General features: G+C 40.2%; 1 protein-coding gene across 1 annotated transcript in view; it reads right to left on the reverse strand.

Moving 5' to 3' along the window:
* SVEP1 (sushi, von Willebrand factor type A, EGF and pentraxin domain containing 1) overlaps positions 1-19,053 on the reverse strand; it is a 115,484-nt gene that overhangs the window by 27,945 nt on the left and 68,486 nt on the right. Inside the window, exons 27-37 of the mRNA XM_054651726.2 lie at positions 18,611-18,786; positions 17,139-17,263; positions 13,655-13,778; positions 12,959-13,129; positions 10,698-10,871; positions 7,661-7,780; positions 6,713-6,889; positions 5,859-5,943; positions 5,353-5,544; positions 3,339-3,506; positions 750-1,422 (exon numbers count right to left, since the gene is read on the reverse strand). Of these exons, the coding sequence (XP_054507701.2) occupies positions 750-1,422; positions 3,339-3,506; positions 5,353-5,544; positions 5,859-5,943; positions 6,713-6,889; positions 7,661-7,780; positions 10,698-10,871; positions 12,959-13,129; positions 13,655-13,778; positions 17,139-17,263; positions 18,611-18,786 (2,185 nt within the window). The remainder of the gene's footprint in view (positions 1-749; positions 1,423-3,338; positions 3,507-5,352; positions 5,545-5,858; positions 5,944-6,712; positions 6,890-7,660; positions 7,781-10,697; positions 10,872-12,958; positions 13,130-13,654; positions 13,779-17,138; positions 17,264-18,610; positions 18,787-19,053) is intronic.

A 19,053-nucleotide genomic window follows, 5' to 3' on the forward strand; every position in this document is an offset into this window, starting at 1 on the left:
GGGAGTCTGAACAGAAACTGTTGTTAGTACTGCTGGAAACCCATGTGGAACTGGAATGTCAACCTCCACCCTCCAAATTTAGCAAATGCAGATTCTCTGGTATCTGGTATCCCTGGTATCTGGTATCCTGATATCTTAAATCCCTGGATTTAAGGAAGGAAGAGGGATGCTCAGAAGAAAAATGCTTCAAAAATTCAATGTTAAATCTTTATAATAGTGGTTTTGATCTTCCTTACCACAATATTGTCCTTGTGCACCAAATGTGCAACATTGTTGCAATTTAATTTGCTAAGGAAAGTGAAGTTCTGACTTCAGTAAAGAAATGTGCTTGCATCAAAAGAAGAAAAAATATCTCAAGGTGATTTATCTATTGCATATCAGATTTTTTTATCGCAATGAAAAGAGCAAGGTTTGTGAACTGGCATCAGTTCTTCAAATCTAAGAAGGCACTTGAAAGCTACTCAAGAACCAAATAAATGAAGACTAAGACATTAAGGAAATCAGTTGAATATGTCTCCTAACTGATAAACAACTTTATGATAGGAAATCCCATGGAAATAGTCATGCTTTTCAGGTATGATTCTGATGCAAATCCACCCACTTTTCCTCTTCCTTATCCTATCCAATCATGTACTTCATCAGTTTTAACAGAAGAGCAAAACAGAAGGAAGAAAACCCCAACAGCAACAGTTGTGAAGATATATTCAGTTTGCCATGGTACCAGGCAGATGAGAAATCACATTCTGTACCTTAATAAAGCCATTCTCAAGCTGCGGTGGCTCTCCACAGGACACTGGGTGGCATGTGGGCAAACTGCCACTCCAGTTGCCGGTGGCCTCACAGGTCCGCTTCTTCTCTCCCTTGATGTAGAACCCCTTGTTGCAGCTGTAAGCCACCACTGCTCCAAAGCTGTAGTTGGACCCACTGGCATAGCCATTGCTAATGTGGGGAGGCTCTCCACAGCGGACGGGGATGCACTGGATGCTCAGAGGAGAAGGATTCCACTGGCCCCCTCGCAGGCATTCAATCTTGGCTGAAGTGTTCAGAACGAAGCCTTCCATGCACTTGAAGCTCACAACAGAGCCAGCTGCAAACTTGGCTTTACTAATGGACTCCAGGATGCTGTATGAGACGGTGGATGGCTTTTCACAAAAATCAGCTATGCAGTGGGGCATGTCCCTGCCCTCTGGAGGCACCCATGTCCCTTCTGCATTGCAAAGCAGCTGAGAGTTATCAGCCAGGCTGTAACCATCCAAACAGAAGTAATAAGCTATATCACCAAAGAGGCGGTGGCCACTCTCTGGTGATGCATTTTCCACATGGGGTGGTTCATCACAGGATACTGCCAGGCACTGCTGGTGGCTCACACTCCACTTGCCACTGGCTAAGCACTCTATGGTTTCAGGGCCAACTAATGTGTAACTGTGGATAAGGAAACCACATAGGAAGTCAAAAATACAAGCACTGTCAAACTCTACCTAAGGTTTCCTGAAGCCCTTGCAGTATGAGCTTGTTGCTAGAACCCCAGAAAAACAGGATCTTTTAAATTAGCTATGATCAACTTCAAAAGGAAAATCCTAAAGCCTACATATCCATGAGTGAAGTATCACAAAGGTGGATATGCTAGCACACCTTGTGCACCTTACCTCTCTCTCATCTGTCTGTCCAATGACCATTTCTGAGCTTCCATTTTGGCCTCAAAGTACTACAATAAACTTACTATTGTGCTGTAATGGTCCATGCAATCTTCAAGGAAATGATCCCACTCAGAAACTATTTCTTTTTACCAAAACTGATTGGAAAAGAAAGAGATGAAAAGCCTAGAAAGGTCTTTTGGGTTTCTGTATTAGCCCTTTCAATCTATATTCACACTTGCAAGCAAAGTGAAACCTCTTAGTGAGTTACCCAGAGGTGCTCTTACCAATAACACATATAGCAATTTTAAAATAACTTCTTCCTAAAAACTCACTGTTAAAAATATTAGAAAGTCAATAAAAAAATTAATGCTGACTGGAAAAAACCCAATGAAATTATTTATAATAAAATTCTACCACATTAATACTGTTAGTGTAGCTGTAGTTCTCCAGTCTGTCTCTGGGAAGCAGGGACAGGTATTAATCCATGCAGCTCATCATCCCACTTAAACCCCCGCTGCTTAAATATGCAACAGGCAGTAGTGTACTCACAGTACCTGTAACTGTTTTCTTAATTATTTTTCTCTGTAGTGTGCTCTCACAAAGAGCAAAGAAACAGTAACTACTACAAAGTCCTCATTGACTATCCAACTGCAGGCTGTTCAGATCTTGAAGCAACATCTGTAAAACTGTTTTGTCTTCTTTGCAGAATTTGTTTTCAAGGCCTCATGACTGGACCCCAGAAAAAGAGCCTATTATGTGCCAATGTTTAAAATAATCCACTGTCACAGGCAAAGAGCTGTGACAGTCTTTAAATGCTGCTATCCTTCCCCATTTAAAATGCTTCCACAGGAAAGAGAAGCAGCTTTTAAAATCACAATACAGTCTAGAAAACATAGTAAGGATGCTTTGTGTCAATTATGTTTCAAATAACATTGCAAAGCCAATTTATAAGAAAAATGCTGGCTTGTCATTTACCATTTTACACCAAGAAAAAGCAGAAAATCCTTCAGTCACTTTGGACCTAAACTGGCAAAAGCTCTGCTTACCTGCTCTGCCTTTTAGACAGAACAGTTTCAAGAAATTTTATGCAACTGCTTATAGGCTGTAAAGATTATTGTGTGCAAAGGTTCTTGCAGGATCAGAGTCCAGCATTATACTTTCATGCTTGATGTCATCAAAACTGAGCCTCCTCTTTGATGAAAATTTCTCTACATAGAGTAGATAAAAATAAATTTAAAATAATACACCTCAATAAACAAAGAGTCTTAATTTTAAAGAAATAGAATTTAGAACACCACAGCAGACAGTTGTTAAACTGCATCAAAAGCATTCTTACACCCTGATGAGACATAAAGAATTTGCTATGATCAGAGCCTTGAATTTAACAGAGAAGTACTGGTTCTCTAGTAACTCCAAGGAAAAGGGTTTCTGATTGAATTGTGCTACCATTCCCCCGATTCCTCTCTATTCTTCTCTTCCTGAGTGTATTCAGTTCCCCTGAAACTACTTTAAGAAATGTCTCTCTCTCATACTAACCTGACCACCCACAAAAAAAATCTCCATTGCATTTAACTTCCAAAAAGTTAAGACAGAAGTAGTAAACATGAATTAGTGTGCAGTTAGAAAGGACTTATCAAACAGTGCACCAGTTTTACCCAACCTGATCCAGTAGTGCTGATCCAGTAGTGCTGATCTACATACCCTTCCTTACAGGTGTAAGAGACCGTGTTTCCAAAAGTAAAGTTATCTCCTTTGATGACTGCATCTTGGATGGCAGGAGGGGGACCACAAGACACAATGTTGCAAGCCGGTGGTGTGCTGTTCCAGCTCCCTGAAGATGCACAGACAAGTACAGAAGGTCCCTGAAGGCTGAGACACAAAGATCATTATTAAGGCATCATTTCATTCTGGGTGAGGGATGGAGAGTGAAAGAGCTGCTTTGCTTTCTGGCCCCAGTGAAACTAGGGAGTCTTTCTCACTAACTTTAGTAGAGGCCAGAATCTCACGCTTTGCTTATGGAAAACCACCCCTGATGCTATTAAAAAAGGCTGGTCTTCACTTTGAAGAGCAAGCTGGTGGATTTCTTGTGAAGCCTCAAGGCTCTGTGCAGACACACACCATTTCTGCTGCAGCTTTGCCCCTCTTTGAGCACAAAAGAAATACTTGTTTAACCTTAAAAATTTACTTGTATACCATCAACAACATGCCAGTCTTGAGACTTGCAACTAGGCCTCTGCCTAACACCTGATTCACTCAATGACTTAAAACACTATCTTCAGCCAGGACACTGAAGGAAAAGCTCCAGTTCAAGTCTGTTCACAAAAAGGCATTCAGTCCTTTCAGGAGGTAAAGGATATTGCTTGAGTGAATGGCCACACACATTTGAAGTTAATGATATTTTTTGGTTTCATTATCTGAGGAAACAGGATTGGTTCAGATGGTGTGACTCAGATGTCTGAACAGAATGTGAAACACTTCTCTGAGACGACCCTTGTCTCCAGCTGCTATGTCAGCTGTCTGTGGGTTCCCTGTAGGGCCCACATCATATCTGAGAGCCCTACATGGGAATGTCTGATTCCCTACAATGTGGTGTCAAATTGTATTAGACCACCATGTTTAGCTGACTGAAATAAGTTAATGGAAAAGAACACTGACCTGTAATGCTTTTACAGTTTTGGTACAGGCCCTTATGAGGAAAGTAGGGCTTTGCCTACCCGTGGCAATACATTCAAGACTAAAAACACCTAAAAGGTGCTGCTTGAAAGAAGAGATTGGGTCCAGAAGTAATGCATAAGATGGACACTGTTTGAGAGGGCTTCCACTGGAGTGGTAACCACAGGAGAGAGGATCTCTCTCACCAAGCTATGGTAGACAGGTAAAGACAAAGAATCAAAATTGACGTGGTATTTTCTGCCTGTATGTCCAAAGTCCACAGTCAAAAAGCTCATTACACTGCCTGGTTTAGTGGGGTACAGATAAACCCACAATGCAAATCTATGACTTAACACTACACTTGACTGCAGCTGAGTTATCCATTTGTACTAACAGAATTAGAGCATTCACCAAATGAACACACTTCACCTACCTGCCTGCATCTAGACAAGGAAATGATTGTAGCAGGAAAATGTCATCCCTAAACAGGTCCATATGGGACCACTTATGTCAGAGCATATCTGCTAGAAGTACAAGCAGATATGAGGGGAGGCAGAAGCCTGCATGTACAGCCACATCCTTGGATATAGCATTAATGTGTTAATTTTTAATTACAGCATGTTAAGAATATGTTTGCAGTACTATTGCTTACAAATGTAAAACAGAACAAATACTTAGAATAAATTACTAGTACAAAGAGTTAAAGGAGTAAATTAGTAACTTCCAGAAAGTTCCTTCACAAAAGGTGCTGTAAAGTAATAGCAAAAGTAATATGAACCACAGTTGTAGAGGTATAATGATATTTAAAGGCAAATGAAAACTTTCAGAAATAATAAAAAACTATGTTTCTGAATATTCAAAATATTTTTGTAAGTTTGATGGTAAAATGAAAGCATTACATATGTATATAGCAAATCCTGAGTGACTTTTCTGAACTGCTTTTCCAATTCTGTTTTAGTATTTTATTATTCTGAGCAATGATCCCAGCTTTTTTCTTTCAGATATAAGTCAGACCTAACAAGCATGCCACCTGCATTTGGCTCAGACACATTTGTGCATTTACCTGTATCCATTGTCACAGGTGTATGATACAGAGGAAAGATAGGTTGTGCCACTGAGTGTGTACTTTCCATTGCTGATATCCTGTGGGCTAGGGCACGTCACCATTTCACAGGAGGGGGGAGCATGACTCCAAATGCCACTAGCAAGGCACAGAATTTCCTTTTCACCCACCAAGTTGTATCCATCATTGCATCTGCATTAGAAGAAAAGAAATGCTATCAAACACAGGGCCTTTTATGCACAACATAATTAGTCATCCCTTTTTTCTCATCATCCACACCTGCATAAACCATCTTTCTTTTCAGGAAATAGAGAAGTAGCACTGGAGTAAACATTCAGCTCTGCTAATGAACAGCCACTCTATAATCAAATGTCTTTCCATTATTTTAATCCCATCTTGCTCCTCTCCTTCATTTCAACCAATCTCTCAATTCAGCCATACTCTTATTTGCTGCCAGATTGTCAATCAGTTATTAATACAGCACTTCAAACATACTGAATTCCTACCTGTACACCACCTTATTATCGTATGTAAAATTTGAGCCAAAAATGGCACTGTTCTCTGGAATAACTGGATCACCACAGGATATAGCTTTAAAAAGACAGGAATACAAGAGAGGTTGATATAACACAAACAAAAATGAACAGAAAATTAGGATTTGCTTTGTTTTCTCTGAAAAGATTTGAAGAAATATAAAGCCCTAGGTAACAATGAGTTCTTGACTAATCTGTAAGTGACATTTAGGACTCTTTATCTGAATTCACCTTACTGAGAAACTGAACTAATTTGAAGTAGGCAGTTTTAACCATGCTACAAACCACATGCTTGGTTATCAAGAGGACTCCATATCTACCCCTCTCTATGGACAAAGTAATTGTTTTTTGCTCAGACAGTCTTTGTCAACTCTTCACTTTACCTGTTGCTTCATCTCATTTGTTCTGGTTTTCTAAAGAAACAATTTCTGCTATTATACCATGACTATGTACATGCATCAGCCTGTCCTTTCGGGTTGCTTTTAATCCACTGAGACAGTTAATGGTCTTTAAGTGATTAATTGCTTGAAAATGGAAGGCTGGGTGGAGAAGAATTAGAATTAGAAGAACACTTCTAATGCTTGCATTAGACTGAGTCTATACCTCTGACGCACTGGAGAATCTGCGTAAGAGAGAACCACTACAGACATGACAACTGTTCTTATGTCTTAAGAGAACAAAGACTTCAACACTGACATCCAGATCTGTTAGGACAGGGTTTCGTAAGCTGCCATGGTCTCTTAACGGCTCTTCACTATTACTTTTCCCCTCCCAATCTGTCTAATGTTAAAATCACATTTCAGCATGCATTACCCCTAGGAACCAACCTTCACAATAGGGTGTTGGGTGGCTCCACTCTCCGGACTCCATGCAAGTAAGTTTCATCGCTCCTGTCAGCTGGAACCCTTCTTTGCAGGAAAATGTTACTTGACTGCCAACACTGTAAGTATCCCCATGTAAATGACCATGCTCTGGATTTCCTGGATTATGGCATTTCACAGGTTCTGAGGAGAAAGAGGGAAACTACAAATAACAAACTTATGTGTCAGGTTTTATGAATAAATTACAAGAGATATCCTTGGGAATTTGCTGAAAGTAGAAGGCAAAGCACATGGAAAACACTGAAGTAGTTTACATAAGTAGTTTACAGCCTTTTCTCTTTTATATGTTAATGACTGAAGACTCATGCAAGTAAGCTAATCTCCAAGTTTAAGGACGTGGAAGAGCCCTCTGTAACTGAGTTTACATTCCTTGTCAGAAGCAAACATATCTTACAGTAATTTCTCCCTCTGTGAGGGAGAAATTGGAAGCCCATTCCAGTAGGTCCATCCCTGAAAATGAAAACTGCTCAACTACCTTTTATGCCAACCTATGTCACTGTCTAGTTATCTTCTTCCAAAGTTACTTTGTTTAATGTTTCCACAGGTAGCTCTAGCCCTACTCAGAAGCCTGTATTAAAATGTTTCTTCACTGCGCAGCTTTGCTGTGAGAAGTGAAACACTGTGGCCTTCCCAGGTCTTGTGCTTGGCATGCAATTAGGTTTTTGCATGTGTGTATGTCTTGGAGCAGCATCCCAGTGACAGCTGTATCCTCACGGAGAGGTGAGTTTTCAAGAAACAAAAGGAGACACTATCACAGCCCCATCCAGACTAAACCAACCTGAAGATGAAAGCATGCCTGTCATAGATATCAATTGTTGTCTCCCAACTGGAAGGCAGGATACTGGCCTATACAGAATCTCAGAAATGCTAGCTGGATGTTTTTCTTTCCCATACCTGCACATTTTTTGCCATCTCCCGTGTAAGGAGGGATGCAAGTGCAAACATAGGATCCGTTTGTGTTGAGACAAGATGCGTGCTTATCACAATCTGATCCAACAGCGCATTCATCAACATCTGCAAAAAACAGAACAAAACAAACTCACAAAACCCATGTCTCTAGTGTGTTATTTATAGCAAGCATTTGCTTTAAATTTCTGCCTTACTGTCAACAGGAATTACTTTAAGTAGTACAATTAAAAATCACTTACTGCAATCACATTTTTCATCCATTGGTAAAAATACTTAATATTTAAACAAATATTTATAACTCACTGTAAAGTTTTATTGTAATTTTAATTATAATTTACTCAGCAGTATTGCACAACATGAGAATATCAGAGATAAATGTTACTAACTTTCAGTCACTACTTCCACATAAAGTATCTGGTTTCCAAACTGCAAAAGAACAGATATTGTAACTATTGTACTACCAGTCTGTGTAGACACCCTAAGGAAGGATTTTAGCATTAAACTCTTGCTTGGGAAATCCTCTTGATCTCAACATTCCTACTAAGAAGACAGGAATACTTAGCCAAGAGGAGAAACACTCTGAAAATATAAGAGCCCCATCTTTGGTGAAGATAATTAGACTAGGCCCAAAAAGAGCATGCAGTTGCCAGAAGAGTTAAAAATAAATCAAAATATATTAGTTATTATAATTAACTATTTACATGATAGTAGCACCTAGAAATCCCAACTGATAATTTATGATCCGTGTAGTTTGATGCTATGCTGCAAAAACAAAATAAAAAAAAATCCCTCACTCCAGAATACTTCATAAAATCTTTTAATCTTGACAAGGATTAAGTAAGGAAACATCCTTGGTATGAAAACAATGAATCAAAATTGCAAAAAATCAATTTCAAAGTATCTAATTGAAAAGTGCTGGCATCAGGGATTATTCTCAGGGAAAAGTGAAAACGCTTGTTTCATACTGTTAGAGAGAGGTAGAACAATTCTTGATCTAAATGCCCTGCTACAGGACCCCTGTTGATCAAGATATGCCATGCAGACACACACTTTGGGTTCTTTGCCCATTTCCAGTAAAAAATCACTGGTTAAAAAAGCAAGAAAATTTACTGAATTGGAGGGTTATTCTTCACTACTGGATGAGTCTGATCAGCATGAAAGGACCACAACACATTGAAAAGAAAAGGAGTTTCTTTCTGATATGCAGCATGACAGCTGCACTGTAATACCAAGACAGTTGCCAATTACACAAGTACCAGGGGAATGCAAAGTGCTGCCACAGCAGAACTGGAATGACTGCTTCTTCTGTAATGTCTTGTTAGGCAAGAGACTTCCAGTGGGGTGGAACTACATGGTGAATCAGACCCTAACAGAACAAAAGGAATGCTTCAGGGCATAGGTGTGCCAGGATTTGTTAGCACCTCCCTGTAGCATGAGTCAGAAAGGTAAATGGTGGGTCAGGGTGCCAAATCCACTCTTGTTTTCATTTTCCCATAACGTAGCTTTAGGAGAGACAAGGCAAGCTGGAAGGTGGGGCGCAGGCTTTTTCCTTCTGAACGTTGTGACTCCTACAGCATGGAAGTTGAACTATTTGGACAGCCTTGACGTACCTGGGATGATGTTTGTAGATTCTGAGGAAGTGCTGCTGGACAGGATGCTACAAAACTAGATGGATCCTACTCAAAAGTGAATTTTGGCAGAACTAAAAGACTTTGGTAATTTCTTTTGCTTGTCTTGACTGAAAAAAATATGTGCTATACCTACAAAGAATTAGGAGTCAAACACAAATCTTGCCAGTTTTTTACCATGCAATTCCCATGGCTAAGATCCAGCACAACCAGATGCAGCAATCCAAGTACAGCTAGGTAGTGGACTCCAGCAGGGGAATGCTGGAGACATGGCCCTGCAAGACTAGTGACACCTAGTCCTGGGTACACAGTCCAATGCCGGCCTCTCACACCTTTCAGCTTGTGCCACTGCACCTGGCACATCAGACCCAACTGAACAGCAAGTAAGTTAAGGTGTGGCAACTGTATGAACTGCGGTCACAAGTGTACTCCCAGCGCTCTCAAAGCTGCAGCTGCTTGCTGGCAGGCATATCTGACCCACCAAAAAACCCCCACAACAGGAAAAGGCTCAGAGAACACTGGCAGAGGTGATCTGCCCATTAAGTTAGGGACTAGGGAGACAGCAAGGTGGCCTTTTGTTCAGGTAAACATCAACTAACAGTTGAGTGGATCAACTGACAGTGTAAATGCTTCTCCTTGAGCTCATTAAAGAGTGTGAATGTCTTCTGAGTTAGCCAGACCAGCATAGAGGAGTGGAAATGAACACATGGTCAACAAGAGGTATAAATGTCAGACAGGTACCAATGGGCTTGAGCTGGCCTCACACATTCATTCCCAGCTACTGGGCACGTGCAAGGTCATGAGGGTGAACATATTACAGAGCTTGATAATGCAAAACGCACTGGAATTATACCTAAACTGTGTATTACAATTGCTGTATTTTGTTAAGTAACTTGAATTTGTTTCTCTCGTGCTATGCAGTCCATTTTGTATCACTCGGCTTGATTGGATATCCTGTGCAGCATCTACTGTCCTCAGGTCAGTAAATCTGATATTAAATACACAATGTCCATGTGTGAAATATTTAAAAGAACCTGGTCAGAGAGCATGAAACACTGATAGCATGCTGGAGAGCAACAAAATGCACAGGTCAGAAGCACAGAATGCAAGGATTGCAGGAGAAAGGTTGGGAGTGCAATGCAGGCCTATATAATTTTATATATGTTTGATAAAAGCAGGATGTGGGGCATACAAGAGGATGGACAGAAAAAGGTGACAGAATGTGGTTTGGTTTCACGTAAGGCTGAGCATGTTATTTCAGAAAAGTGAATATTTTGGACTGTGGGATTATGGTTAGCCTCCATAATTTCAGAATCAATGTCTGCTCAAACCTAAGGGCACAGGAGAAGTGTGAGATTGTCAGTGCATGCAGCCAAATGTATGGCACATCTTACCAAGGCATGATGGTGAAATGCTGTTCCAGCTTCCATTGTCCAGGCAGAGCATCCTGGAGTCACCCAACAAATAGTAGCCACTGTTACAGTGATAGGTAATAGTACTGCCAGCAAAAAAGTCCTCAGCTGAATAATATCCATTTTCTAAAGTTGGAGGCACTCCACAGCTGATTCCTGCAAGGTGGGTGAAAAGAGGGCACAGGCATTAGCAGAGCAAACACAAATCATCTTCAGAATAATTCCACATGAGAGCCATTACCACATGTTTTTCTCTGCAGCTGTACAATCCCATTAGCAAGAGGGCCCAGTCCTTTTCTGAAGTAGCTAATCAATTCCAGGTCTAGCAGAGGGTCTTGTTTTCTGGGCATTTTTCAATAAGAGTCTTAGCAGGACTTTCCAGCTCTTACTAAGAAAATTTTGCTAGCTCTTGAGGACACATCTGTGGCTGAGATCTGAGCAGATGCCCTTCAGTCACAGAACACTTCTGATAAGAAATAATCCTTGGTGAGTTATAAAGAAAAAAGAAAACTGAGTTTGCCTTGTTGTTGTTACTTCCCTTTGCTGAAAATCAAGCTCAGGATTGTTGTGTTTAAACACTGCAGAAGTAGCCAACAGAGACTGCTAAGAGTTACAGTCCTGGCCTGAGATGAGGGAGTGCATGAATGACGGAGAGACTGGAGCTGACTTCACATACAAACCTGGGCATGCCTTAGATTGACTAGAGTAAATAATCCCATCTGATCCCAGTTGTGACAGCAGAAATCATCCCTGTACCTGCCTACCAGAGGTTTTTATTTATTCTAGCAGAGTTTCTCCTGTGCATCTTTAACTCAATCAAAAAGGCTTAACTTATTCCAACAGCTAAACACAGCTCATCATTGTAGATACACGGGTTACAGCAAGTCCTAGTCCCCTAGCTGTGTGCAAGGATCATGCAACAAGAATTTAAAGCCTATAGTTATGGAAGCCAAGTACTTGCTGGGAAGGAATAGAGCTGGAGAGTTTGTAACAATCAGGCTCTCAGGCACCTGTGGTTTTGGGGGTATTTAGCACTAAGAAGAGGAAAAGGATTCTGGTGGGTGAAGACAGTGATTACACTGAGCCTGATTCAGTCAGTACTTTTTCAGGCTGACACCATTAGTATAGCCTGTAGTTCATTATGCAGGAAATAGGCATCTTCAAGTAACTTTCATTCATCAGGTCCTTGTGAAACAGGTACCTTAAAGGCCAGTGGGCAAGTCTAGTCTTCATCTACTCAGCCTGTTAGTGGCAGGTCAGCCCTCTTCTGTCTCAGTTCTGTGCTCAGCAGGTAAAACTGCTTGGCCCAATGCAGAGAAAACAGAAACACTAACAGGATTCTGGTGGTGGTCACAGCTCACACACCAAGAAAGTGCAAAGCTGTTTCTGCCAGTGAGCTTTCCTTCTGCCCAGCAGGACTTGCTTTTGGGTAAATCCTCATGGGCATGCTCTTGTTTACACAGAAGATGAGACTTTTGCTACAAGTTACTGAATAAAGAATAAAGAGGAAGACATTAAAATTTAGATCAAACTATTTTAAAGGCATTTTTAACAAATTTGATGATTTCCTCCAAACTACATATAAATTCTAGGATTATGCAATATCTGCTTCTGGAGCTAATTTACTATTCTGCTGAAATGAAAAATGTAATCAGCTCCAACACAAGCAACTGCAGTCATATGTGCAGTCACAACAGAGGAGGACCAAAGGAAAGGAGAAAGCAGGAGCAGGAATCATATAACCAAAAGAAACTTGGCAGCCTGAATGCATACAGCTCACTTTGAAGAAATCCGGTAAATCTTGGAGCACTTCCAAGTCCTAACAGAAATATATGCTGCCTATAAAGAAATTAGGTCATAATTTACTCAAGTCAAGGCTTCTACTTCAAACCAGACATTCTCAGTGACATCTAAAAATTACAGAGATATTTTAGCATTTCCTGTGCATCTTCCACACTCCTAATGCCACTGGGGAGGAAAGGACCAGATTGCTGATCCAAATGGACTAATTTCTCTAACAGCCATGGATGTTAGAAACTGGCTGAAAAACATGTAAGAACATGGTTATGATACAGTTTCTGCTCGGCAAAACATGAGTTTAGTTTTAAGCATACATGTTTACGCTGTAACATGAATGGATTCAAGAGCATGACAGCTGCAAAAAAACCCAGGCCATGAATAGTGATAGGATCCAAATAAACACCAGAGTTTTCTAATCCTGCCAGCTCACTGAGACAACTCACTTTCACATCGGGGAAAAGGCCGTGTCCACTGTCCCAGGTTAAGGCAGTGTTGAACAGAGTTTCCCACTATCTGGAATCCTGGGTCACAGGAAAGGCTCACTTTTGACCCTGGCTTTAAATCAGCAGAAGAGGCCCGCAGATGAGGTATAAATCCTTGCAAAGATGGACAATCTGTGAAAAGAATATATGCATTCAGTAAGAGGTACAGCTACATGCTGAAATGAACAAACTGGTTATGTGTTTGTTTGATCCTGCATAAGTTTACCCAGGAAAAAGCTTTCAGAAATGTTATGCATGCTACATCCCATGGGTCCAAAGGGTTTTGAGAATCATCAACATATAAAAACAGAAAAGGAATATACAGAAAAAGAAGTGAGGAGGCAGCAGGTATTTTAATACTATACAAGAATTATTAGAATACAAGGCAGGAATTTTTTTTTCTGATCCACTACCATCTTCACTCTTTTCCCATCTCAATTCAGGAAGCAATAAATTTTTGTCATAGATTTCAATGAACTTTTGTTACAAAACCCTGGAATTTGAAGAATGAAGGACTGCATGTTCTAACTGTCAAATTATCAAAATAATTTATTCAAGGTTAGTAGAGCAAAGGCTGCAAGTTTGCTAGTTGACCCCATAAAAGAGTCTTATAGTGTTGCTCAGAAAAAAATGGGTTCTAGGAAGTAAAGTTCTAACCAGCACAAAATATACTCTTGTAATCTATCTTCACTCTTCCAACAACTCCTGGCAGGAAATCTGGCCAGGCTAGTACATTTCCTTTTTGCAGTTCTTCTGGACAGGATGTAGCCAGAGATTCTACCTATGGATTTAAAAAAGTTGGTTAGATGATGTTTTAGGACAATGTAGGAAAAGAATATTAAAAAAAATATTCCCTTAATGCGTGTATGCAGCACTAGAACAGATGCTTGAGGGAGTAATGCTCATCTTTTCTAGCACAAGAGGTTCCTGGCTGAAGTACTTATTATTCTGTTCTTTTAAACCATCTAGATATGGCTGAGTCACTACCTGAAGGACTACTTGACATACAGACAAGGTATTGAACACAGTTCTTGAGACACAATTGAATTTGTTAGTGTAAAAGAAGAACACATCTACGTCACAGAAAAAGACAGTAATGAGGCTGCAACCTGAAGAGAACACTTATCTATTTGCAGAAAATGTCAAATAGGAGCCAAAAGGAACTTAGTGTTCAAGATCTGTATCCTGAAAACTGCTAGCCCTGCACCATGTAAAAGGGACAGAAATACAAAAAGGAGAAGCTTAATAAGGCAATTAGTTGTTTCCAGAACACAAGTTTTGTGAACTGAATTAACTAGACTCTGTACAACACTGTAGGCAAGGCCCAACCAAAGTGGGATGGGGACATAAATAATGGAGTATAGAAACAGGAACTATATAGGTCAGCTAAGTACAGGAGAAACAAAGGAACACACTATTAGACCAACAGCAGATTGGTATCTTGAAAGAAGATCTGGTCATATGTCTCGGATAGAAAAGTTTTCTCAGATGGGTGATAGCCTTCTGTCAAGTTTCCAGCAGATAAATTCAACCAAGAATAATATTCTACAGTGTCTGTCCTTGTGAGATGGAAAGGTACATGATGAACTTTGGAGTGATTTGTTCTCATATGGTCCCTACTCTGAAGCCATTGAGGCAGATTGGACTTTTAGCAGTCAGTTAGACTTTTATACAGTCAGTATAGCTGGAGAAGGAACCAACATTCTCTGTTTATTCTGAGGCCATTTCAAAGTTCTCATTTCAGCAATCTGTGCCAATGGAAACTGCTTAGGCCAAAGGCTGCAAACAAATTGCAAGGGATCTGCATGAAAAAATTTCCAATGTAGGAAAAACAAGTTTGGGAATTAGCGCTTCCAAGCCATATGATGGAGAATGGAGGGCCAGAAAGGACCTCACAGTTCCCTACACACAACTCATATTTCTGTTGCTGCCTATTCAACAACAAAGCTACCAGAGTGACAGTTTACCTATACAAAATTAATGTGCAAGTGAATAAATAACTAAAGCATGTAAGTAAAATCTAAAGACTAGATTCTACCATCCTTTATTCACTAAGCAACCTATTCTGTCACCCTGCTTTCCTTTATGGCTGAGAATAGAAAGTTAAGACTTAATGAATAGTTCCAGCTGGCCAGAACAAACCTAATGATTACAGATTACAATAGCACTTTACTATTCCAAGCTCTGAAATAAATGAGGTAAAAATTGTATAGGAAGCTTGACTCAGCTTCCTGTCTGGTGTTACATCTGTCTTTTCAGATGAGCAACATGGATACTATAAATGAACAGCAGGATTTTCTTCCTTGTCCTAACTGCTGCATCTGAAGCAAGTGGGAATTCAATCAGACCTGTCATTGAAACAGCGGCAACTACTGAGAAAGTTTCAGAAAGTTGCACTTAAAACTCTTTACCAGTGTGCCCTATAAAATCACATGTACGCTTATCAGCTTCAAAACTGCAAGTGAACAAAAACTTGAAGATCTGATTGGCAATGCAACAGTTGGTGACCCTAAAAGTCAAGAACTGTTGCAGATAGTGGGGTAGTTTTTAACCCGTCAGAGAGGCAAAGTAGTAAAAATACAGAGAAATAAACGGAGGAGACATATGGATGCTGGAAGAAAAGATTCTGCTTTACTTTTTTTCCTATTCATGCTATTATTTCTTATTTGGGTCAGAGATAACAAATAGCTATAAACCATCAATTAGTGATGCAAATTTAAGAAAAATCAGGAAAAGAGCAAAACTTTGTAATCCAAAGATTCTTCCTCAAAGAAATTTCTCTAAGATTAAACATTTGTCTTTGTTGTTCAAGTGTTATCAACAGTTTAGCACTTCTGACCTTCAGGATTGAAATAGTAATGAGCAGGAAGCAGTGATGGAGCACTGTCCTCAGGTTTGCAGATAATATCAGGCTGGTGATAATATCACCAATCAGTGTGCTCAAGGACAGAGTTGCATGCATAGGCACTTTGACAGGCTGGAGTAAAGATAAACTTCAAAAACTCAACAAGGAAAAATGGCAAGGAAAAAAATTCTGAACAATATAGGTGAGGAGAGCCAAGACCAATAAAAGAACTCTGTGGAAAAGAACTTAGGGATTCTGGCAGGCAGTGAGCTGAGCACTGGCCAGCTGTGCACTGTGTAAATATTGGGAACCAACAGCATCCTTGGCTGTGTGAATAGGGTTACCATCAGAAAACCAAGGAAGTGATTATTCATTCTCAGTGCTTATTAGATCACATCTGAAGTACTGCATTCCATTTTGGGTAATTCACAGCAAGAAAGACACTGACAAGCTGGAGCAAGCTCAGAGATGGGATGGAACATTTGCCCTGGGAGGAGAGCTTGGTTCAGCCTAGAGCAGAAGCAGCTATGGGGACATCTCTCAGCAGCCCTGTGTGTATTGGGAGATGATCAGGTACAGACAGGCTTGTACAGCAGTGCATGGTGGAAGACACAAGCAGTAGTCATAAATGGAAGTGGGAGGTCCCAACTAGGCATGGAGAAACAAATTCCACTTGAGGATAACTGAGCACTGAAGCTTGGCTCCCAGAAAAGTTGAGGGATTACTGTCCTTGCAGACATCTTTCAGTCTTTATTAATTTTTAACTCAGTGGAAATTTGGTGCTGCCAAGCTTTTATTTTAGGTACCTGAGTAGGTGTAATTCCATATTAAGTTATCTGCCCTTTCAGACTTTTTCTGGAACTATAAAGCTCAGATTTTTCAGTGTCTAATGCATTGACTGAAATTGTGATGTCTCCCCTCTGAAGTTTTAACAGCAGAATGAGGAAACTGTATGTAGTCTGTAAAACAAGCACTTTACTTATTCCACTGAATTTCTCTCTCTTCTAGCAGTACTGTTAATTTTTATGCATGATTTCCTTCCTGTTTTGAAGCCACATACTACAGAAAGGCTCAATCAAAACAGAAGGTGACTCAGTGTTGATTTTACCAGGCTTAGTTCTGCTTAAAGCTACTTTACTAACTACATTAAGCTTATTACCCTAAGCCAGAACTCCATCTGATCCCACTGACTTCCGTGGGAGTAGGGGTGTCCCCAGTATGCTGACCTAGAGTGCCTTCTCAAATGTTCATCCTAGGTTCAGAGCTCTCTGCTCAAACACTGCACTCAGGACTTACCTGCTGTGGAGAAAGTACATAGTCCCAAATGTTGAGCTGGCTGATGGAGCCCACAAAAGATTCAGCTGGGTTGAATCCTTCTCCTTTTTGATCTTGCTCTTGACCCAGCACAAGTGCACCGCCACCTAAACTCAGAATTTGAAGAGGGGTAGGAAACAAAGCCTTACAGCAGGGATCCCATAAGAAGATTAAAAACTAAACAAAACAAAAATTTTTGCTGCCCTATGTTACTTGGATTTTGCAGTGAAGACCACCCACTTTCAAACTCTCTCAGCAAAACCTCTTGGAAGACTTATGTTAGACTGAGATAGGTCAACCTAGCAACTTGAAAGTGACTGTCAAACTCACATGGGAGCAGAAATCACCTATGGCTGCTTCAGGAATGATATTGGCTCAATGAGATCACTTATAGGTCAGTATTTGAAGCATAACACACAGCAACGCAAAATACAGTTTTGAGCAGGTGGGGCCCATTTTACAATACCAACTTACAGTTCCTGCTTCAAACAAAAGCATACAAACTCATACAGATCAAATGTGATTCTATACCTCCCTTGTGTGCCATGTCTCACAGCATTAACTACCCTCAGTGTGGGAGTATGATTCCATACTCCCACATTGTGGGTAGTTAATGCTCTGGGACATGGCACACAAGTTAAATTTATTCACCTTGTCCATTAACATGTGAACATGCATCTTCTACAACCTAGGGTATGTGGACAAGGTCAAAAAGTAATGGAGACAGCACACTACGGTCTTATCTCTGGAGAGAACTCCAATTTAAGTGGGAAAGACAGGGGCAAATGCAAGGGTCATGGACTAAAATGCTTTAGTACTGTATTTTTTATTTTAATGAAATAGTATTTTGAAATTCTATGTAAATTTGGATGGTGGCAGTACGCAAACAGTACCAAAACAAAACCTCTTTGCAGCCAAATGATACTAAGCTTTTCATAGCTCTTTAATGCTGAAGATACTATTTTTTGTGCCCTCTGATCTTATACTATAGATAACTGATCACAGGAAACAATGAAATAGCAAACTTCACTTGTTAGAAAAAAATACAAACATAACTTCAAATATATGCCTGAAAAGAACAGGAAAAGGCTAAGTCAATAAACGCTGAACACACGACACATATGTAAGGGAAATGCCTGATAAACTTTATTCTGTTGAGTTAGACACTTTCACAAAGCCATTCCAGAACCAGCCCTGCACAGGTTCCTTTGTGGACTAAACTGTGATGTCCATAAAACAAGCTACCTACCAATATACCTCAGAAATGTGCATTTTATCTTCAGTGATGCTGAGTGGGGGGAACTGTCCTCACAAAATAAGAATAGCAAACATGAGCTTTTCAGAAATGCTGAACATGTGCATATATCCTAAAAACACCAAAACATTTCCTTGCATATTCTGAATAAAAACAGAACGAAGACAACCAAATGTGGTATAATATAAATAAAGCATACCAGGGATTTTTGATCCGACAGAGAGCCCGCTGCCTCCATCAGACAGTTTTCCATCGATGTACACCTTCCACGCCCCATCCCTGCACGTCCACGTCACCGCAATGTGGTGCCAGTTACCATCGTTCACTGAAGGACAGTCTGTTATCTTCTCTTTCCCATTCACATAAAGAACCCAGCTGCAGGGAAGACACAGCATACTCAGCTGCATGCAGCTACCTTAAAAGCATGGTCTGTCTCCCATGACTCAAAGAAATGTTATTTGGCTAATAAGATAACAGGCATGTAATAACTATCATGTGAGAAATCTCTCTTGAAAGATCATCACAGAGCACTTGGAAGTTGGCTATGATATGCAAAGCATGGTGAAATGAGTGACATGCTTTTGTAACAAAATATGAAGGCTCAAGTCATGGCTGCATAGTGGATTCTTAAATTTTTCTGTT

This window comes from Agelaius phoeniceus, chromosome Z (genome assembly GCF_051311805.1).
Source record: "Agelaius phoeniceus isolate bAgePho1 chromosome Z, bAgePho1.hap1, whole genome shotgun sequence".
Lineage (NCBI taxonomy): Eukaryota > Metazoa > Chordata > Aves > Passeriformes > Icteridae > Agelaius > Agelaius phoeniceus.